The 23,011-nt window shown below is 54.3% G+C and overlaps 1 protein-coding gene across 2 annotated transcripts in view; it reads right to left on the bottom strand.

The window, feature by feature from the left end:
- Positions 1–3,632: 3,632 nt before the first annotated feature.
- The window catches only part of INCENP (inner centromere protein), a 48,382-nt gene continuing 29,003 nt past the window's right edge, over positions 3,633–23,011 (bottom strand). For both annotated transcript variants that reach the window (XM_070783125.1, XM_019955229.2), the window contains exons 5-18: positions 22,503–22,554; positions 21,578–21,635; positions 21,401–21,494; positions 20,053–20,104; positions 19,509–19,626; positions 18,158–18,292; positions 12,126–12,235; positions 11,935–12,055; positions 11,498–11,620; positions 10,278–10,456; positions 8,453–8,531; positions 8,160–8,267; positions 5,524–5,674; positions 3,633–4,108 (exon numbers count right to left, since the gene is read on the bottom strand). In XM_070783125.1, the coding sequence (XP_070639226.1) occupies positions 3,894–4,108; positions 5,524–5,674; positions 8,160–8,267; positions 8,453–8,531; positions 10,278–10,456; positions 11,498–11,620; positions 11,935–12,055; positions 12,126–12,235; positions 18,158–18,292; positions 19,509–19,626; positions 20,053–20,104; positions 21,401–21,494; positions 21,578–21,635; positions 22,503–22,554 (1,595 nt within the window). In that variant the 3' untranslated portion in view covers positions 3,633–3,893. The remainder of the gene's footprint in view (positions 4,109–5,523; positions 5,675–8,159; positions 8,268–8,452; positions 8,532–10,277; positions 10,457–11,497; positions 11,621–11,934; positions 12,056–12,125; positions 12,236–18,157; positions 18,293–19,508; positions 19,627–20,052; positions 20,105–21,400; positions 21,495–21,577; positions 21,636–22,502; positions 22,555–23,011) is intronic.

Below are 23,011 nucleotides of genomic sequence, written 5' to 3'. Positions count from 1 at the left end.
GGAAAAGAAATGCAAAAAAGCAAAATGGCTGTCTGGGGAGGCCTTACAAATAGCTGTGAAAAGAAGAGAAGCAAAAAGCAAAGGAGAAAAGGAAAGATATAAACATCTGAATGCAGAGTTCCAAAGAATAGCAAGAAGAGATAAGAAAGCCTTCTTCAGCAATCAATGCAAAGAAATAGAGGAAAACAAGAGAATGGGAAAGACTAGGGATCTCTTCAAGAAAATCAGAGATACCAAAGGAACATTTCATGCAAAGATGAGCTCAATAAAGGACAGAAATGGGATGGACCTAACAGAAGCAGAAGATATTGAGAAGAGATGGCAAGAATACACAGAACTGTACAAAAAAGATCTTCACGACCCAGATAATCACGATGGTGTGATCACTCACCTAGAGCCAGACATCCTGGAATGTGAAGTCAGATGGGCCTTAGAAAGCATCACTACGAACAAAGCTAGTGGAGGTGATGGAATTCCAGTTGAACTATTCCAAATCCTGAAAGATGATGCTGTGAAAGTGTTGCACTCAATATGCCAGCAAATTTGGAAAACTCAGCAGTGGCCACAGGACTGGAAAAGGTCAGTTTTCATTCCAATCCCAAAGAAAGGCAATGCCAAAGAATGCTCAAACTACCGCACAATTGCACTCATCTCACACGCTAGTAAAGTAATGCTCAAAATTCTCCAAGCCAGGCTTCAGCAATATGTGAACCGTGAACTTCCTGATGTTCAAGCTGGTTTTAGAAAAGGCAGAGGAACCAGAGATCAAATTGCCAACATCTGCTGGATCATGGAAAAAGCAAGAGAGTTCCAGAGAAACATCTATTTCTGCTTTATTGACTATGCCAAAGCCTTTGACTGTGTGGATCACAATAAACTGTGGAAAATTCTGAAAGAGATGGGAATACCAGACCACCTGATTTGCCTCTTGAGAAATCTGTATGCAGGTCAGGAAGCAACAGTTAGAACTGGACATGGAACAACAGACTGGTTCCAAATAGGAAAAGGAGTTCGTCAAGGCTGTATATTGTCACCCGGTTTATTTAACTTATATGCAGAGTACATCATGAGAAACACTGGACTGGAAGAAACACAAGCTGGAATCAAGATTGCCGGGAGAAATATCAATCACCTCAGATATGCAGATGACACCACCCTTATGGCAGAAAGTGAAGAGGAACTCAAAAGCCTCTTGATGAAAGTGAAAGTGGAGAGTGAAAAAGTTGGCTTAAAGCTCAACATTCAGAAAACGAAGATCATGGTATCCGGTCCCACCACTTCATGGGAAATAGATGGGGAAACAGTGGAAACAGTGTCAGACTGTTTTTTTGGGCTCCAAAATCACTACAGATGGTGACTGCAGCCATGAAATTAAAAGATGCTTACTCCTTAGAAGGAAAGTTATGACCAACCTAGATAGCATATTGTAAAGCAGAGACATTACTTTGCCAACAAAGGTCCGTCTAGTCAAGGCTATGGTTTTTCCTGTGGTCATGTATGGATGTGAGAGTTGGACTGTGAAGAAGGCTGAGCGCCAAAGAATTGATGCTTTTGAACTGTGGTGTTGGAGAAGACTCTTGAGAGTCCCTTGGACTGCAAGGACATCCAACCAGTCCATTCTGAAGGAGATCAGCCCTGGGATTTCTTTGGAAGGAATGATGCTCAAGCTGAAACTCCAGTACTTTGGCCACCTCATGTGAAGAGTTGACTCATTGGAAAAGACTCTGATGCTGGGAGGGATTGAGGGCAGGAGGAAAAGGGGATGACAGAGGATGAGATGGCTGGATGGCATCGCTGACTCGATGGACCTGAGTCTCAGTGAACTCCCGGAGTTGGTGATGGACAGGGAGGCCCGCTGTGCTGCGATTCATAGGGTTGCAAAGAGTCGGACACGACTGAGCGACTGATCTGATCTGAAACAGCAAGAAAACTAACAACTCAATTTAAAAATGAACAAATGAGTTGAACAGACACTTTGCCAAAGATACGCAGATGGCAAGTAAGCACATGAGATGATGTTCAGCATGACCAGCTGTTAGGGAAATGCAAATTAAAACCATGAAGAGGGAATTCCCTGGTGATCCAGTGGTTAGGACTTAGACTCCAAGCTTCCAGTGCAGGGGGCACAGGTTTGATCCCTGATTGGGGAACCAAGATCCTGCAAGCCTCACAGTGCTGCCAAAGTAAAAAAAAAAAACACACAACAAACCACAACAAGAACTCACTCCACATCTATAAAAACAGCAAAAATAAGAAGCACTGAGAATATCAAGTGCTGGTGAAGACGCAGAGGAACTGTAACTACCCTTTTGCTGATTTAACCATTTCTTCTTAAACCCACCATACAAATAAGCTTACAAGAGGCTGTATTTTGACATTATGGCTTTGGGCAAACACACCCTCACCAGCAGACTCAACACAAGTTTTCTCATCCAAGAACGTGTGTGTGCACGCATGTACACTGCGTCAGTCCTTTCTGTGACCCCATGGACTGTAGCCCGCCAGGTTCCTCTGTCCATGGGATTCTCCAGGCAAGAATATTGGATCTTCCCGACCCAGGGATTGAACCCACGTCTCTTAGGTCGCCTGCACTGGCAGGTGGTTCTTTACCACTAGCACCACCTGGGAAGCCCAGAGAACATATGCAACAAACTTAAATTGTTTAAATGAATAGTAAAATGTTTTCCTTTTCATGGGTGGAGTCTTCTAGATCTCAGCCTGTTATGTGTATTTGCTCTTTGCTCATTTAAAAAAATCTCTTATATTCAGCCTTGATTTTGTCCTGAAGTAGGGTCAGCGAACATTTTCTGTAAAGGTATAGAATAAATACTCTCACCTCTGGGAGACATTAGGCCTCTGCTGTAACTCCTTAACTCTGCCCTCAGCAGGGCGGATGGGGACAGTAGTTAATTCACGTCTACAGAGCGGGTTCCAATAAAACTTGAGAAAAACGGACTGTGACTTGATTTGCCCATAGGCCCAAGTTCACCAACCCCTGTCCCAGGAGCTGGAGAAGGAGATGGAGCTACGGCAGGTTTAGTACACAGCTGGCGGCAGTGGGGCAGAGCCAGCTTCCATGGAGAAGCATTTAATGAGGCGGCTAATGAGCACTGAACCTGGCGGCTGCCTGGTTTTGCTGGAGAAACATCCCAGCTGCTTGCATGTACTGGTCCCACGGCAGTTTCAAGAGACATCCCCTTCCTCACCCAGATCTGCTTCAGTGGCCTGTCCGTGTTCTAAAGTCCTTTCAGCATCTGTGCAGCGAGGGTGGATGGAACCTGAGGCGTGGAGGGGCTGAGGGCCTGTGTTAAGTGGCAGAGCTGTGTCAAGAGCCCAACTCTGACCTCAACTCCAAGTCTGACCCACTGAACGAGCCCCTCTTTCCAGGCAGGGCGGTGCCCAGAAAAACAGGCTTTTAATGTCCCCTGCCTCAATACGAAAGTAACTGAAATGTTTCTCAGGGTTGTTCAGGGCTGCCATCAGAATCTCCTGCCCCATCGGCCTCTCTGGGGGTGGGATCCAGCTGACCTTGACACATACCTCCTCCTCCGGCCCCTCAGGTGGCCCAAGACAGAGCCAGGGTGCAGGGCTTTGTGCAGAGAAGCCCTGGTGCCATGATACCCACAGCAGGCTTAAAGGAATAGACTTTATTAACCTAGCTTTCAAACACTAGAGGCTAAAATTCAGCTGAACTCTAACAATCTATTTACAGAGTGCTGTCCACAGACCAGGTGGGGTTGGGCCACTCTTCACCCATGACACAGAGGACGTTTATATACACCTGACCAAACCCTCAGTGACAGGATACCAGGCAGGAGGGCAGTAGGTCAACAGAGAGATGGACAGACAGACACAGACAGAGGCCGAGATGGTCGAGCGGCCCGCGGGCTGGCTCAGCGCTTCTTCAGGCTGTAGGCCAGGCTGCCAGGGACCCTGGGGCCCTGCAGGGGTGGCGAGTTCCACACTGCGGAGCTGGTGCGCTTATGGTAGCGGGGCTTGCTCTTCTGAAAGATTTCCTCCAAGTCCAGTTGGAGGAGGCTTCCGAAGAGGTCCAGAAGGTCTGGGGGCTGGTAATACTGGCGGATGACGGCCTGGCTGAGCTGGGTGCCTGCAGGGGCACATGAAGGGCTGGCTCACTGCCCTGGGTTCCCCCTGAGCCTCCTCCCGTCTCCCTGCCATCCCACAGAACCCCTGCCAACCTCTCCGCCTCATCACTCCCCCACCTCCTGCCACATCAACTCTCCTCAGAGTCTTCCTCCACAAAACAGCGATAACCCCTCACTACCCGCTCCTGCAGCCCTGCTCTGGCAGCTCATGTGAGCCAGGTACTCGGCCGAGGTCACTGCATGACCGCCTCATTGTGAGACCACCACGGCCACCTTGGTGAGACCTGCCCAAAGGCACACAGCTGGTGGCCGGCAGAGCTGGGGTCTGAAGACAAGTCCAGCTTGAGTAGCCATGCTCGACGGCCTTGATCGGCTACTCGTGACATCAACACTGCAGCCCCTATCATGTACAGTGCAGGCTGGGGCTGCTGGAGGCTCAGAGCCTAGAGTGAGGCTGAGGAGGAACCCAGGGGGTCAGGGTGGCAGAATGCGTGCCCAGCGCTTGCCTGGTACCAGGCCTTCCTGCACTAACGTGCTTCATCATCAGTAGCCCTTCTCAGCTGGGTGCTCTCAGCACCCCCATTCCAGATGGGAAAACTGAGAGTTCAAGTGGGCTGGTCAAGGTCAACCACAATTAGCCTGCCATCCCAGCCACACTGACTCCTGCCAGCTGCCACCTCCAGAATGACGTACTATTAAGGAGATGGAGTCAGATTCCAGTTACTGTGGGGTTCAGATGAGGTGAGACTCACAGGGCCTGTGGTCTGTAGAGGGCTGAGCTTCCGGGGCTCTGGGCCCTTCCTCCAGGGAGTGAGGCCCACCCCGCCCCCAGCTCAGCCAGCTCTGTGAGATGGGCACCCACTGGCCTCTCTCACTCCCACAGGCTTTGGACCCAGGCCTAAGGCACCTTCAAACTCACCCACACTCCCATTTAGAGACGTGTAAACTTGGGGACCAATCCTGCTCAAGGGCCCCCATCTCTACCCCCAACTCCTGCCACCAGCTGGCCAGAACCCCTGCTCCAGCTCTTCATGCACGGCCAAAGCCCTGCTACCTCTGAGCTCTATTCCCATCCCAGGCAACATATTTGGGTCTATCTGGCCTGCTGGGTGGGGCTCCCAGGGGGAGGCCAGTCTGAGACGGAATACCCAGCACCACACCTGCCAGCAGTCAGCCAGGATCTAACACATCTGCTGAGAACGGAGGCACCCACCACCGTAGATCTGGTCTACAGGTGAGCCCACTGGTCACAGGGCACCCACCCTTCCCAGGAGCGTCCAGAGGTCCGATGCAGAGTTGGCTCAAGACTCAAGCTGCCAGCCCATGAGCACAATGGGCTCCTGACACCCACAGCTGCTGAGCCCTCGGAGTCACAAGTGGGTACCTGCCCTCCTGGGGGGCTCCAGGCCCTGCTCACCTCGGGCCCAGCTGGGGATGGGCTTCCGGGGATGGGCCTCATCATCGGTGGAGTCATCACTGTTTAGATCCATCCCGTAGTCATCCGCATTGATCTTGGGGGGGGCCCTGTGCCCCTGAGGGGTCATCTGATACGAGGTACAAGCTGGAGACTGGAAAAGATGAACATGGCTACTGGCTGCCCGCCCTGCATGCTGGCCTCTCCTGAAGCTGAGAAGCACCAGGCTCTGGCCACCTCCCCTCATTTCACAGGGAAAAGAAAGAAAAAGGTTCAGGGGTCGCTTTTTGATTGGGGGAAAAAAAAAAACCATGCCACATACATGACTCTTGTGTCTTCCTTTTTCATGTAAAAGTGTGTTACAAACGTTCTTCCGGGTCAGTGTGTGTGTGTGTGTATGTGTCCTTTGAATGGCTGCAGGGCGCTGCACTGGGAGCGCCATGGTTTGTAATTTAACCACCCGGTTCAGCGACCGTCCAAGTTTTCAGCATCCTAAACTATATTGCAACGAAAACCTTTCCTCACACTATATCCGTCTGTAACAGCATTAACAGCCTAAATGCTTGTCGGGAAGGGCTGATTAAAGAAACTCTGGTACCAACTAAGTGGAACACAGCCAGCAAAGGAAATTAATAAATGGTGAAACAGGCGTGTACAATACATTAAACAAGCAAAAAAAGGAGGGGAAACAGGCGTGTACAATACATTAAACACGCAAAAAAAGGAGGGGAAACAGGCGTGTACAACACATTAAACACGCAAAAAAAGGAGGGGAAACAGGCGTGTACAATACATTAAACACGCAAAAAAAGGAGGGGAAACAGGCGTGTACAATACATTAAACACCAAAAAAAGGAGGGGAAACAGGCGTGTACAACACATTAAACACGCAAAAAAAGGAGGGGAAACAGGCGTGTACAACACATTAAACAAGCAAAAAAAGGAGGGGAAACAGGCGTGTACAACACATTAAACATGCAAAAAAAGGAGGGGAAACAGGCGTGTACAACACATTAAACACGCAAAAAAAGGAGGGGAAACAGGCGTGTACAACACATTAAACACACAAAAAAAGGAGGGGAAACAGGCGTGTACAATATATTAAACAAGCAAAAAAAAGGAAGTGAAACAGGTGTGTACAATACATTAAACAAGCACAAAAAAGGAGGTGAAACAGGCGTGTACAACACATTAAACACGCAAAAAAAGGAGGGGAAACAGGCGTGTACAATATATTAAACAAGCAAAAAATAGAAGGTGAAACAGGTGTGTACAACACATTAAACAAGCAAAAAAAGGAGGTGAAACAGGCGTGTACAACACATTAAACATGCAAAAAAAAAAAAGCAGGGAAACAGGTTGTGTACAATACATTAAACAAGCAAAAAAAAAGGAGGTGAAACAGGTGTGTACAATACATTAAACAAGCACAAAAAAGGAGGTGAAACAGGCATGTACAACACATTAAACACGCAAAAAAAGGAGGGGAAACAGGCGTGTACAACACATTAAACATGCAAAAAAAGGAGGGGAAACAGGCGTGTACAACACATTAAACATGCAAAAAAAAAAGCAGGGAAACAGGCGTGTACGATACATTAAACAAGCAAAAAAAAAGGAGGTGAAACAGGTGTGTACAATACATTAAATAAGCAAAAAAAAGGAGGTGAAACAGGCGTGTACAACACATTAAACACGCAAAAAAAAAGGAGGAAAAGAAACAAATCAAGCTGCCAAAGGGTATGTGTTCTGGACTGAATGTTTGTATTCTTCTCCCACATTCCTATGATAAATCCTAATCCCCAGTGTGATGGTATCTGGAGGTGGGACCTTTGGGAGGCACAGCCCTCCTCAGTGGGTTCAGTTCCCTTAGAAAAGACCCCAGAGAGCACCCTCTCCCCTCCAGCCATGTGAGGACACAGCAAGAAGACGGCCATCTGTGAACCAGAGGAGGCCCTCACCTGCCAGCGCCTTGACCCTGGACTTCCCAGTGCGTCTGCTGTTTAAGCCGCCCAGTCTAGGGTCATTTGTTGTAGCAGCATGAACAGACTGAGACGGTATGTACAGTCTGGGCCCATTTAAAAAACTATACATATGTGTGCATGAGAAAAAGTGTGTACAAAATATTTGTGAATATTTAAATATAGAAAGAAATACACCAGACTTAGACTTTTCCTTTGAGGGCACCTTTCTTTTGCTTTGTATTCTTTTATAAAGTTCAATTTCTTTTTTTTTTTGAACTACTTTCTACTTTCAGAATAAAGAACAATACATATATCAAAAATAGTGGGGGGAGAAAAAAACACTTGGGCCAATTGTATCCTTCCTGTTTCTCATGAAGGAAAGTGAAGGTCGCTCAGTCGTGTTCAACTTTTTGCGACCCCATGGACTGTACAGTCCATGGAATTCTCCAGGCCAGAATACTGGAGTGGGTAGCCTTTCCCTTCTCCAGGGGATTTTCCCAACCCAGGGATCGAACCCAGGTCTCCCTCATTACAGGTGGATTCTTTACCAGTTGAGCCACAAGGGAAGCCCCCCTCTTTCTCATGGTCCTAATATACTCAGCCTGTGCCTCCAGCTCCTGGGAAGAGAATCATCAGAGACAGAGGGCCCTCTCCACCCTGACGCCCAGGGCTCACCTGCACGTCCACGGTCACATTCAGGCTATTGCTGGCAGCCGCGGCCTCCTTGGCCTTCTTCTCCTGTTCCTCCTGTAGCCGCTGCTCAGCCAGGCGCTGCTGCTCTTCCTGGGGCCCGGAGACAGCAGGAGGCAGGATGTCACAGACCAGGGGAGTGCACTCCCCTCCTCTGCGCCAACCCCAGCACAGCCAGGCGGGCACAGCAGCTCCTGCCCGAACCACTGGAGCCAGGCGGCCCCAGCCCAGAGCTCAGTGCAGAGCCCATGGGAGCCACACACCTAGCCCCCCGTTACCTTTCTCTTCTTCTCCTCCAGCTCCCGCTGCAGCCGCTCCTTCTGTAACCGCAAGGCCTTCTCTCTCTCCTGCAGCTCCCTGAGGATCAAGACAGAGCAGGTCAGGGCGGGAAGCCGAGCCCCTGTTCCGTCCCTGCCAGGGAAGCCAGGCCCCCTGGCCCACTGGAGGGGCGGGCACGCCAGCTGAGGGCCAGCAGCTACACTGGGGGCTGGCGTGCACACCCGACAGGGTGGGGGTGCTGGGCTTCGAGGCCACCAAGCTGGGCCCCCCTCCTCCACAGCCCTGCACCTCGCTCTTATCTGCCATATGATGGGAACTTAGCCCCTTTCCTCCAGAGTTGACGGGAGAGTGAAATGAGGTCTTCCGAGTCACTGCCACTCATCCTGACCGCAGGCCCACACCTGGGCCTGACGTGAAGCCGGGCGGGGCTGCTCACGGGCCACCTCCGTGTACTTGATTGGATGACCCTGAACAAGTCACGGAACCTCTCTGAACCTGTGTGCCCCTCTGGAGGTGGAGCTGCTGGTGTGCCGGCCACAGGTTTAAACAAGGAAATGGGTGGAAGGCGTGTAGCTGCCAACCATTACGACCACCAAACCATCGTCCGTCCCCTCGAAGCCCCTGGCACTGCCCAGCACACATCCAATTCTAAAACCACACCAGCTACCACCCTCTGCTCCCTTCCCAGGCTTCTGTCTCTGACTCTGCCCACAGGTCAAAGGACACCTTTGTGCCAATCATCAAGCACGGGAGACAGCCCTGATGCAGTAAGCCCCCTGGCAGTGGACCCCCCACGCACGTGGACCCCCGACCAGGGGTACCCCACGTGGACACCTGATGTTTCCTAGGAAGTGGAGGCAGGGCCTGGGCTGAGGTCTGCCCGTGTGTTTACACAAGCACAGGCAGAGTTCTCTATGTCTACACACAGGCATAGGGCCCCATACAGCTCTGGGCCAACGGTGACTGGTTTATCCTCCCTGGCACCCCCAGGACCCAGCACAACCAGGCACAGGGATTGGCCTTGGATAAACAGCGGTGGAACTAAGTGTGGAAATCTTGCCTATCGCAGAGACCCCTGTCTCTGAAAGGGCTCATCCACCATGGTCCCCAATGGGGGTGGGGGGCAGCCAGGAAATGCTGATGGGGGGCAACCCAAGTCATCATCAGAACAGAGGAGCAGAGTGGTGGGCAAGAGCCAAGGACGCCAGAGGGCATCCTTCTTGGTGGGACGCTCCCACCCAAAGACCCTCAGCGACTGCTGAGAAATACTGGCTCGTCCTGCAACCTCCCTGCCTCATGTCAGCTGAGAAAAAAACACACCAAAGGGCTCAGCTTATCCAGCTTGAGGCAGAATGAAGACAAAGTCCTGAGTGACTCTGCCCCGTACCCCTTGAATCTCCAGCAGCCAACACACCATGTTTGGGTGGTCTGCCTGGTTTGGAGCCAAGAGAAAAAAAGCCTCCCTGTTTTGCAAAGCATCAGTTTCTCAGTCATGTCTGACTCTCTGTGACCCCCATGGACTGCAGCCCACTAGGCTCCTCTGTCCACGGGGATTCTCCAGGCCAGAATACTGGAGTGGGTAGCCATTCCCTTTTCCAGGGGATCCTCCTGACCCAGGGATTGAACCCGGGTCTCCTGCACTGCAGGAAGATTCTTTCCCATCTGAGCCACCAGGGAAGGCTATAGGAAGAAGGGAAACCTTCTTTTCCAGACCCCCGAGTGAAGGTGGGAGCTGCCCCTGGGTCATGGCTACACCTGTGTCAACCACACGCACAGGAGGACAGTGTGGCCCCCGGGGGGTGGGCGGCCCGCCCGGCCGCTCACCTCTCGGCCTGCAGCCGCTCCTGCTCCCTCTTCCGCTCCTGCTCGCGCTGCTCCGCCAGCTGCCGCTCCTGCTCTCGCTGCTCCGCCAGCCTCCTGGCCTCGGCTGCCTTCCGCAGCCGCTCCTGCTCCTCCTCCCTCCTCTTCTGCAGCAGCTCCTGGTGCCGCCGCTCCTCTTCCTCCTGTCAACAGGGAGCGTGGTCAGGGCCCGCAGGCCAGCCTGGGCCACAGGGGCCACAGAGCGTCCGGGGAGGAAGAGGGGCGTGAGCCCAGGACACCCCACCAAAGCCCCGTCCACAAGGAGCACCTGACCGGCCTGAGAGGCACCCCGCAACAACTTTTCCTGCTGCAGCATGTTTACAGACTGGAGCCAGACCCTGGACCTGGGGGACACCGGGCGGGTCACACGAGCCCTCTGGCCTGGTTTGTCCTCGTTGATAAAACATGGACAACAGTTATGCCCCCCCTCATGAGACTGCTGGGCTTATATACACGTCGCACTTAGAACAGTGGCTGGCACTATGTAAACGCTTCGTGCATTTCAGCCACTAGTCTTGCAACCCCCTAATGCCAGATTTGCATCCCCTAGAGTCACGAGCGACTGAACTGACTGACTGACTGACTGAGTCATAAGACTGAGGTCTCAGCAACAGGCAGGCCTGTAACTTATGTGCCGTGCTTAGTTGCTCAGCCGTGTCCGACTCTTTGTGTCCCCACGGACTGTAGTTCGCCAGGCTCCTCTGTCCTTGGGGATTCTCCAGGCACGAATACTGGAGTGGGTTGCTCCTGACCCAGGGATCAAACCCAGGTCTCCCACATTGCAGGTGGATTCTTTACCATCTGAGCCACCAGGGAAGCCCTGTAATCTTAATCCTAATCCTCACAATAACCCTATCAAGTAGATACCACTGTTACCTGAAGGAAATGAAGCACAGAGAGGTCAAGGAACCCACCCAAGGTCACACAGCTAACAGGGCAGAAATGAAATTGGAAGTTTGGCTCCCGAGGCCATGGACTTAGCCCTCAAACTGCTGCCTCTGCAGAAAACACAAGGCAGGTCGCCGTCACCATCCCCATCTCCACAGCCTCTGCTGTAGCGCCTTCCGAGCTCGAGGCGACAAGATCCACCAGGATCAACCTGGTGCAGCGGCGCATGCCCAGCGGTCCTCGGGGTCCTGCGGACTCCCCCACTTCTTCCCTGCGGCCGCGCCCGGCGTTCGCACCTGCTGTAGCCACTTGAGCCTCCGCGCCTCCTCCTCCTGCTTCCTACGCGCCTCCACCTCCTCCATCTTCTTAGCTGCTGCCTTCTTTCTGGCCTTCTCCTCTGCCAGCCGCTCCTCCTTGGCCTGCGGAGCCCATGCCCAGATGCCCGTCGGAACAGCCCCCTCACTCAACCCTTTAGAGGGGGGCTCAGTACTCTGCGTGACGGATACTCCAAGTCCCCATGTATCTGGCTTGCTCTCACAGCCCCGGAGAGGGGGCAGCCAGGAGGCAGTCCTGCCAGGAGCGCAGGGCTGTGCTCGCTCCAGAGCAGACCTTCCACCCTCCACGTGGAACAGAATGCAGGGCCCATGATGGACAGGAAGATATGGGGCAGGAGACCAGTAAGGTCCCCATGGGTCCAGTCCACTGAGCTGCCGCCCACAGCCCAGGCCCGCACCTTCTCTGTCTTCTCGTCGATCTGAGCAAACTTCTGCTCGATCTGCTTCTTCTTCTCCTCCTTCATCTGCTCCACCCGCTCCCGGGCCTGTAGCACCTTGCGGAGGCGCTCCTCGCGCTTCCTGTGGGCACACAGGCTGGTCACGGGGGCCCAGCGAGGCTGGGTGGGCTGCAGGGCATGGGGGCACTTACAGCTTCACCTCCTCCAGCCGCCGGCGCTTGTCCTCCTCCACCTTCTGCCTGCGGAGCTGCTCGGCCTCCTCCTTCCGCCGCAGGTTCTCCAGGCGCTGCCGCTCCTTCTCCTGGGGTGGGGGGTAGGGAGTGAGCGAGCACAGCCTGGTGCTGGGCCAGGATGACCCCCAGACGTTGCCCTGGGACCCCCACAGCAACCCACCTCCCAACCCTGCCAGACAGGCAGCAGCACCAGACTGCTTCTGAGAGTCAAAGTCACCCCAAACGGGCCTCCATTCCCACCCAGATGGAGGCCTGGGGCTTCGGTCTCTCTCCTGGGGGAATCCAAAGGCCTCCCAGGGGCCTGAGACACGCGTGCCCTCACCTGGGCCTGGTCAAGTCCTGGGCAACACAAAAGTCAGGCTCAACATTGGATGTATGTTCTGAGTCTAGATACGCAAAAAGTATATTTGAAAATAGAATGAAGAACGGGATTGGGAAGGGACAGAAAGGCAGTTTTTAAAGTTCCTGTTAATGTTCTATTTAAGGGGGTGGGTGGGTGAAACTCAAAGTCGTTCAGTCCTGTCCGACTCTTTGCGACCCCATGGACTATACAGTCCATGGAATTCTCCAAGCCAGAATACTAGAGTGGGTAGCCGTTCTCTTCTCTAGAGGATCTTCCCAACCCAGGGATTGAACCCAGGTCTCCCGCATTGCAAGTGGATTCTTTACCAGCTGAGCCACAAGGGAAGCCCCTGGGTGGGTACGTGTATTAATTTTTTATTATATGTGTAATAACTTCATGACCGTACACACATAGTTTTGTGTGTATTAACTATTTCCTAACAGTTGAAAAAAAAAAGAAAAGATAATACTGCCATATGCTAACAGAGGTTTACTACAGGCTGCAGAGGTAGATGAGAGATACCATGTTTTCTCTGTACTTTTCACACTTCTTATGATATGGCTACATAATAATTTCAAAAACAACTTTTTAAAAGTATTAGTTGTTTCAGGGCTTCCCTGGCGGTTCAGTGATGAAGAATCTGCCTGTCAGTGCAGGGGACACGGGTTCAATCCCTGCACTATCACACCTGAAACTTTGAGAACTAAAGCCACAGGCCCCCTGCCAGATCCCAGCCTGACCGCTGACTGGTGCACCTGGACAGGTCCAAACAGCACTGTGAAGGCTTGGAAATCTGAACTGACGCTGGAACCACAGGCCACAGAAAGCAGGCTGGAACCACAGCCGGGACCAGCGGATTGCCACTAAAGTAAACAATAACATTCTCCATAAGATTTAAACAAGACCCAGTCTTCTAACAGAGGGCTTCCCTGGTGGCTCAGACAGTAAAGAATCTGCCTGCAATGTGGGAGACCCAGGTTTGATCCCTGGGTCAGGAAGATCCCCTGGAGAAGGGAATGGCAGCCCACTCCAGTATTCTTGCCTGGAGAATTCCATGGACAGAGAAGCCTGGCAGGCTACAGCCCATGGGGCTGGAAAGAGTTGGATATGACTGAGCAACTTTAACTCACTCCTAACATCATATTCAAAATGTCCAGGATGCAATCCCAAATTACTCAGCATAAAAGAACCAGGGAAATCTTAACTCCCATGGGAAAAGACAATCAACAGACACCAATGCCAAGATGACATGTTGGAATTACCTGACAAAGACTTTAACGCAGCTATGACAAAAATGCTTTAATAAGTCATCAGAGGATTCTTAAGAAACTGGAAAAATAGAAACTCTCAGCAAGTAAAAGATCTAAAGAAGAATCAAATGGAAATTTTGGAACTAAAAATACAGTAACTGAAAAAAAAATTCAGTGGATGGACCCAACAGCAGAATGGAGAAAACCTGAAGATAAATCAATAAAATGGATCCAGTCTAAGCACAGAAAGAAAAGATATTGAAGAAAACTTAACAGAGCCTGAAGGAACTGTGGGATGACAACAAAAGGTTTATGAAATGCTGGGGAGAAAAAAAAAAAAAAAAGCGAACCTTGAAGAAATAATGGCTGAAAATGCCCAGAGCTGCTGAAAGATATAAATCTACAGATTAAAGTGAAGTGAAGTCGCTCAGTTGTGTCCGACTCTTTTCGACCCCATGGACTGTAGCCCACCAGGCTCCTCAGTCCATGAAATTTTCCAGGCAAGAGTACTGGAGTAGGTTCTCATTTCCTTCTCCAGGGGATCTTCCCAACCCAGGGATCAAACCTGGGTCTCCTGCACTGCAGGCAGATGCTTTACCGTCTGAACCACCAGGGAAGCTGAGGTCATCAAAACTTAAACAGGATAAACCCAAGGAAACACATACCCAGCCAGAAAAGAATCAAACTGCTAATAACTTAATAATACAGGGCTTCCCTGATGACTGAGTGGTAAAGAATCCACCTGCCAATATAGGAGACATGGGTTTGATCCCTGGGCTGGGAGGATCCCGAGTGCTGTGGATCAGATAAGCCCACACGCCACAACTACTGAGCCTGTGCTCCAGAGCCCAGAACCCCGTAACTACTGAGCCCACGTGCCACAACTGCTGAGGCCCACGCGCCTAGAGCCCATGCTCCACAATTAGAGAAGCCATGGCAATGAGAAGCCCGCGCGCCACAACTAGAGAGGAGCCCCCACCTGCCACAGGAGAAAAGCCTGCATGCCGCAACGAAGATCCAGCATAGCTTGAAAAAACAAAACAAACAAACAAAAAACCCACTTAATACAAAGGGAAAAAATCTGAAAAGCAAGCACCGGAAAAAAAGACACATTATCTAACAGGGAGCAATCATTTGACTGACATCAGAAAGTGTGGAGGCCAGACAGAAATGGCACATTTTAAGATTGCTAAAAGGAAAGAACTGTTACTTGAGAATTCCACTTATTCAGTGACAATATCCTTCATAAATGAACTTTCTCAAAGGAAAACTAGAGAATTTGCTGCCAGCAGACTTGTTCTCAAAAAATTGCTAAAGTGTGTTTTCCAGATGGAAGAGAAATGATAGCAGAAGAAAACATCAAAAATGCAGAACAGAAATGATTAACATCTGGGTAAATATCAACAGACTTCCTTTCCTCTCAAGTTTCTTTAAAATGTTTGACAGTTGAAAGCAAAAATTATTCTGCCAGGGCTGTCGATGTATGGAGATGAAACACGTAAGACAAGGTTCACACACAGCGGGGAGTCAAGGCGCCTACAGGTAACTGATAAGATACAGATGCTAAAGCGATTGTGAAAGTTAAGTATGTAATGGCTCAGAACAAACACCAAAAAACACTCAAAATGATACAGTCCAAATAGTGGAAGACAAATTAAAATGGAATACTAAAAAATGTTCAAGGGACCCCCAAAAGAAGGCAAGAAAGGGAAACAGAAGGAAAAAAATAACGTAACAGCCGACAATAATAAAACAGTAGACTTAAATCCTTAAATCCAAACATACAACAAAATAAATCAAAGACACTGTTAGATTTTAAAAAGAAAAGACAAAACAAAACCACCATGACTCAACTATATGCTGTCTACCAGAAAGTGACTTCAAATATAATGGCTGAGATGCCAATCTCAAGAGGTATCGCCTGTCATGATTCCCCTCGTGACTCTCAAAAAGCCAGAACTATAGTGATGGAGAACATGGGTTGTGGGTGGGGGAGAGAGTTTTGGGGGGTGGAATGGAACTGCTCTGCACCCCAATTGTGGTAGGGGGTTACATAACCTATACTCTCACAAAGTATAGATTTTACCGTATGATCATTTTTAACATAAATTTTACTGTAAAGTTTTTTTTAGAAGATGGAAAGAGAAATGGAAACAGAGATGACCCTGAGCCTAGGAGCCAGGCTGGAGGAGGACGCTGGCCTTCAGGAGGCCCCCCAGGGAAGGAGCGGATGGCCTTTTGCTCTCCAACCACCCAGACCCAGAGGAACCCAGCGAGAGGCCACCCGCCTGCTGGCCTGTGAGGAAGCAGCGGGGAAACAAAGGCCACGCGGCACCCAGAGCGCCCACCCTCGCTTCCTGCCCCACCCTCCCCATGCGCCAGACTCCCGCTCCCAGCAGGGCTCAGAAAAACAGGCTCTTGTCCTGAAGTTCAGGTGTTAGGGTTTCCAGTCCAGGTCACAGAATTTATCCTGTTGCACTGTGAATCTCACAGAAGGAAAACAAGAGTTACTTATGCCATAGAACCCGTGCTTCCTCTCTGCCCCAACCCTGAGAGGTGGGCTGCTCCCCAGAGGCCCCCGTCAAGGCCAGGGCAGAGAGCAGGAAGAATCCAAAAGCTTGCACAGCCCCTTCCGCCTCCAGGGGCCTCAACTGAGCAGCGTCTCTGCCGTTCATCAGACTACCACTCCGTGCCGAGCCCTGTGCTGACACACAGTACTCTCTGGTTCACTGGGTCTGCACGAATGGACCACTGTCTCCACACTTCATAGCCAAGGAAATGCAGGCCCAAAGGTTAGGAAACCAGTCCAAGGCCACAGAGACCTGTGTAGGTCCCTTGGTCTCTTTGAGGACTGTCCTACCCACCAGATGCCCCGTGCAGAGACCTGGGCTCCCCACAGCTGGGAAGGGCAGCTTCCTGGATCCCTTGGTCATCCCCACAGGCCCTGTGACGCTCCAAGCAGTCTGGGTGGGGTACAGGTAGTTCCTTGTAGGAGGAACAAGCCCAGGGCTGGTTCACTGCTGTGGGCACAGATGCCCAGCAGGGCCCTGGCACAAAAACAGGTGCATAAGGACCACACAGCTGGTCCCGGGCATACTGGATGGCATGCCCCAGCCCTGTCCACTCAGATGGGACCAGCCTTCTTGCAGGAGAGGCACAAGTTCAGGGCCTGCCTGTCCAGCTGTGGGGAAGCCCCTTGACTGCCAAGCTGAGGCCCTAAGACCCTCGGCTGGAGGCAGAAAGCCCTCCTGGTAGGAGACCCTTTAAAGCTCCAGTGGACACTAAAGGACTGCAGGGACTGTAGCTCTGCAGCTGCGCAGGAGACCCCGGGAGCCAGGACCGTGGCCCAAGCCAGTCCCAGTGCCCTACGGCTCCCTGCACACGGCCGGTAGTCCAGCCTGGCTCTGGGACATCTGAGAAGAGAACAGCTCCTGTGGCTTTCTTTCTGAAGGGATGACACTGACCGTTCCAGAAAGTGTCACCCGGCGGACCCGGCCCTCCTTTCCCCGCACTGCCCTGCCCCTCAAGGCAGCAGCTTAGGTCTGCGACCCAGTAAATCTCGGTGGCCTGGGATCAGAGAAGCCTTGTCTGTTCTCTTCACAGCCCCAGACCCTGAGGATGAGCCCAGCAACAGGGAAAAGGGAGGGAGGGAGGCCGGAAGGAGGTGGCCGGCGGGGTGGGGGGACACTGCAAGATGCGGCCCCGGGGACAGGTTGCAGGCCACACCCCCTCTGCTGCCTGCTGCCTCAGGGAGGCTCTGAGACTCCTCCTCCCAGCCTGCCAGCACCTTGGCTTCACCTCCCTCCTTTGGCCCCCCTTAACGCTCCCACCAATGATGTTAGTGCCTCTACAGGTGCTGTCAGTTTCAGAGACGGGGCCACAGCGGATAAGTGCTGCGTGGAGCTAGGTTACGAAGAAGGGGAAGGCCTTACTTACAACAAAGCTGCTCTGTGGAGGAGAGGAGACAGGGAAAAAGCCAAGAGTTAATGCCAGGTTGGGGGAGACCTAGAAGGCAGACCACCCTCCTGGTGATGCCAGCAAGTCTGCTTGGGGCCTGCCCACCTCTCACCAGCGTCTCCGTCACCTCCTCTGGCATCACCCAGCCCTCATCCCCAGCAAATCAGTGTCCACATGTGTCCTTCACTTTAACTACTCAGGCCACCGGGAGGGAATGGTGTGTGTGTGGGGATGGACAGTCATGGTGGTGGCCGGCCAGGCCAGTTCTGTAACTTCCCGGCCCAGGACCCAGGGCCTGGGAGGCCACCCAGAGCCGGCCAAGCCTTGAGGTGGCCAGGCGGAGCCCAAGGGGATGGGACAGTCCCCAGAGGCTAGAGCTGGCCCCTGACTGGTGGGCCAGGCCACAGCCTGCCTTGGCCCAGACCCTGGCAGCTCCTCACCTTGGGGTCCACACGCAGAGGAGTGTTGCGCTTGATGAAGGATTTCATGATGTTGCCATGGGGGGTCGAGGTCGGGGTCATGAGCATCTGGTTCCTCTGCACGGTGTGCAGGAAGGTCCGGAGGGGCCTCACCACCTGCAGACGGGACCAGAGTCAGGCCCCGGGGGCAGGACAGACAGACCAGGGTCAGACCCCAGGGGGCGGGACAGACAGACCACAGACAGACAGACCAGAGTCAGACCCCGGGGGCAGGACAGACAGACCAGGGTCAGACCCCAGGGGGCAGGACAGACAGACAGACCAGGGTCAGACCCCAGGGGGCAGGACAGACAGACCAGGGTCAGACCCCAGGGGGTGGGACAGACAGACCAGGGTCAGACCCCAGGGGGTGGGACAGACAGACCAGGGTCAGACCCCAGGGGGCGGGACAGACAGATCAGGGTCAGACCCCAGGGGGCGGGACAGACAGACCAGGGTCAGACTCCAAGGGGCGGGACAGACAGACCACAGACAGACAGACCAGGGTCAGACCCCAGGGGGCCGGACAGACAGACCAGGGTCAGACCCCAGGGGGTGGGACAGACAGACCAGGGTCAGACCCCAGGGGGCCGGACAGACAGACCAGGGTCAGACCCCAGGGGGTGGGACAGACAGACCAGGGTCAGACCCCAGGGGGCGGGACAGACAGACCAGGGTCAGACTCCAGGGGGTGGGACAGACAGACCACAGACAGACAGACCAGGGTCAGACCCCAGGGGGTGGGACAGACCAGGGTCAGACCCCAGGGGGCGGGACAGACAGACCAGGGTCAGACCCCAGGGGGCGGGACAGACAGATCAGGGTCAGACCCCAGGGGGCGGGACAGACAGACCAGGGTCAGACTCCAGGGGGCAGGACAGACAGACCACAGACAGACAGACCAGGGTCAGACCCCAGGGGGCCAGACAGACAGACCAGGGTCAGACCCCAGGGGGTGGGACAGACAGACCAGGGTCAGACCCCAGGGGGCCGGACAGACAGACCAGGGTCAGACTCCAGGGGGTGGGACAGACAGACCAGGGTCAGACCCCAGGGGGCCGGACAGACAGACCAGGGTCAGACTCCAGGGGGTGGGACAGACAGACCAGGGTCAGACCCCAGGGGGCCGGACAGACAGACCAGGGTCAGACCCCAGGGGGTGGGACAGACAGACCAGGGTCAGACCCCAGGGGGCGGGACAGACAGATCAGGGTCAGACCCCAGGAGGCGGGACAGACAGACCAGAGTCAGACCCTGGGGGCGGGACAGACAGACCAAGGTCAAACCCCGGGGGCGGGGCAGGGGCGCAGAGGGAGGACAGACATGCACTCACCTTGCTGGCAGGACAGGGCGGGGAGGGGGTCTTGCTCCTGGGGGGCTGCAGCTCCTCATCCTCCAGCTGCTGCTCTTCGTCCAGCTCATTCACTGCCTGCTTGTAGCTGCGCTTCCTCCTGCCGAGGCATGGAGGCAGCAGTGTCAGGGGGCCGGCCCTGGTGTCCTCCCCAGCGCCCCCGCCACGCCCCAGAAAAGGTGCCTCCCAGTGAACAGAACTGGGCCCAGCCCCCAAGACTCCAGCCTGAAAGGTACCGCAGAGGTGAGTCTCCCTGACTGACCCTCTGCTGCCTGGTCAGAGGAGGGGAAATGAACCAGTCTGAGGTCATGTGGCCAGGAAGATGGGGTCTGGGATTCCGTCGCCCACCCCCAGGCCAGGCTCACCCCGCAGCACGAAGCTGTCTCCTTTATTAAGTGAGAGCACCAGGCCCCACCTCTGCCGAGAGGAAACGCAGGTGCCCACCCTCCCCAGCCAAGGACTCAGGGTTCATGCCCCTCTGAGTCCCTCTGAATGGTGGCCGGCATGCCCCTTCCCGGATGCAAACCTGACACTCTGGGGTGGCTCCTTCGGGCCATCTGCCTGGTCAGTCTCGGCCTCTGTGGAGAGAGCAGGTTCAGGGGGATGGCAGGGAGGGTGGGGAGGGGTCCAGGGAAGGGGCCCACAGGCAGCAGCCCTGGCAGGGGCAAAGCTCTCTTCCCAGCATATCTCGGAGTGGCCAGGGGCAGGAGCATCCGCCTTAGCACCGTCTGGTCCTGACATATCTTGGGACGTGCAGAGCCAGCATGCTGCCCCCAGTCCACAGAGCCCTTGTCCCCAGGCCTGGCCTCCGGGGTGAAAACGGTGAGACAGTCCCATCGAGGTGGCCCCAAGCATGTCCCACCTGCCTTTAATACTGAGAGCCCAGTTGTCCCCTCTCCCCAGCCTAACACTAACATGGGGTGACTTTCATGGGAAGAATTGGAAGCTGCTAGCTCTAACAGGCCCCTGGGCTGGCTTCAAAACCTGACCTCTCCGGCCCTTTCCGCTGGGGGTGGCACAGGGGTGGGAGTGGGGTGCTCCCGAGCAGGGTCAACATGTGGGGTGCGAGTCAGGTTTTGTTTCCCTGGCAAGAGAAGGGGCCGATCCCTCCCTTGGTTCTTCAACACTATTACAGTTTTACATTTCTATTTTTTGGGGGCGGCCACACCATGTGGCATGCAGGATCTTGGTTCCCCAGCCAGGGATTGAACCCATGCCCCCTGCAGTAGAAGTGTGGTGTCTTAGCCACTGGACTGTCAGGGAAGTCCCTCACAACACTCTCTACTCCAAAGGGTTCTGGCAGCGACCCCTGAGGTCTGTGGGGCTGGCGTGGCTGTTGTCCCTAACCCAGTCATGAAGCCAGGGAGCCACGTTCAAGCCCCCTCAGTTACTGCACTTTGAACCAGGGGAGCTGCGGGCGGGGCTCCAGAGCCCTCAGCGCTCCTGCCCTTTCAGCCGGGAGACCCAGAGGTGAGAAGTGAGCCAGCGGCAGACAAAACACAAGGCCATGTGCTCACACCCAGCACCCAGCCCTCCCTGTTCCCCACCCTGGAGGGAGGCTCGAGGCTTTGACCTGGCATGTTCACAGTTACTGCCCTACTTCAGGTCCCCCCACCCCGGCTTCCTGGACCAACTGGCCACGGCCACCCAATTGCACCCAGCAGCAGCTTCAGCCAAAAGGTGGGAGATGAAACATGTAGACTCAAGGAGATTTCTGCACCCCAGGTCTCATGTACCCTCAGCCTGTCAGCCCAGAAACCCAGCCTTGCCCCTCTTTGGAGAGAAAGCCAGGCAGAGGCTACCAAGGCCTGCACAGCCCTGAGCGTCCCTCACCAGCAGGTCAGGAGACTCACCCTGCCACCCTTCACACTCACCCTGGCTGCTGGCTGCAGGCTGTGAGCTGGGTGGGCTAAGGGTGATGTTGGTGGTGCTGCGGAGCTGCAAGGCCCCGCCATTGTTCTTGGGGACCTAAGGGAAGAACCAAGGCTTCAGGAGTCTGCCCCTGGGACTCGGAGACCTCGAGCCCACCCCTCCCTGGCCTGCCCACTTACCTCTGGCTCGGCTGCCTCCTTAGGCTCAGCTTCCTTGCTGGGTTCCTCCTCTTTTGGGCTGGAAGCAGAGCAGGGGGCACTGTGGGACCCACCATGCCCAAGCCTCACCATGGGAGCCCCTCTCCCCTGCCCTGGGGGAGTGAGCCAGGAGGGGTCCATCAGATGCCCCAGACTGGACTACAGCCCCACAGCCTCAGGCGGGCAGGGCAGCCAGAGCCACATGCTGGATGCTTTAAGTCTGCGGCCTGGGCAGACGAGGGGTGTTAGCTTCTGAGTCTGGCTTCACTTAGATCCCATCGGGGCCTGGGTTCTGGATGTCAGCCCTTTCCCAGCTCCCTGTCAACCCGCTTGGCCAGAATGAGCCACGTCTCATTGAGGCCTCTCCTCCATTCACCATGGGACCGGCAAAGCCAGTGGGTCTGCCCATCCCCAGCACCAACCCTCTGCTCCAGAGCACGGGCCGCGGGGGTTGGGGGGCTGCGGTAGTTTCAGGGATGGCAGGACGTGGCCTCCTGGAAAAGGGGCGCTGGCCCCAAGCGCTGCCGGGGTATAAATGGAGCAGCTCCGATCCCCACGCCGCACACTCCAGGAGGAAGTGACTCCTCATGACTGTGCTGGCTCACCCTCAGGGCTTTGGATTTGACAACCTATGGAGCCCTGGCCCCAGGGTAAGGCTTGGAGGGGCCAGGGCTGACAAGGGATGTTGACAAGCAATGTGGGAAGACCTGGCACCGGTGGGGCACTTCCTGGTAAAACTGGGGCAGGGGCAGGGGGCAGTGGTGGGCCGCTCAGGAGTGGTTCCCAAGGAAAGGGAAGGCTCAGGCACAGGAAACGCCTTCACCCGGGGGGCTCACCTGGAAAGGGCCCGCAGTGTGTGCGCCGGGCCAGCCCCGGGAAGGTCCCCAAGCCCCAGAACTCAACTCACCTGACTTTCTGGGGCACCTCAACATTCAGGAGCCTCTCCAGGTAACTGTGGCCTGACGGGAAAGCAAAGGGACAAAAAGACGCCCTCAGAACCGGCCTGGTCTGTCCAAGAAGTCCAGGGCAGCCAGGCTCTGCTGGGGGCTCGCTGCGTCTCTCTGCAGCAGACACCATCACCTGCTGACCCATCCCCTTCACTCGACTCAGACCCCCTCACCCCACAGACCCCTTCCTTCACTCGTCACAGGCCCCCTTACCCCGAAGACCCTCCCTTCACTAGTCATAGACCCCTCCCTTCACTAGTCACAGACCTCATTCACCGGCAGACCTCTCCCTTCACTAGTTACAGACCTCATTCACCGGCAGACCCCTCCCTTCACTAGTTACAGACCCCTTCACCCCACAGACCCCTCCCATCACTAGTCACAAACCCCTTCCACCTGCAGACCCCTCTCTTCACTAGTCACAGACCTCATTCACCTGCAGACCCCTCCCTTCACTAGTCAGACCCCT

Source organism: Bos indicus, chromosome 29 (genome assembly GCF_029378745.1).
Source record: "Bos indicus isolate NIAB-ARS_2022 breed Sahiwal x Tharparkar chromosome 29, NIAB-ARS_B.indTharparkar_mat_pri_1.0, whole genome shotgun sequence".
Classification (NCBI taxonomy): Eukaryota; Metazoa; Chordata; class Mammalia; order Artiodactyla; family Bovidae; genus Bos; species Bos indicus.
The sequence above is the reverse complement of the archived record's forward strand: the minus strand, read 5'-3'. Positions and strand labels throughout refer to the sequence as shown.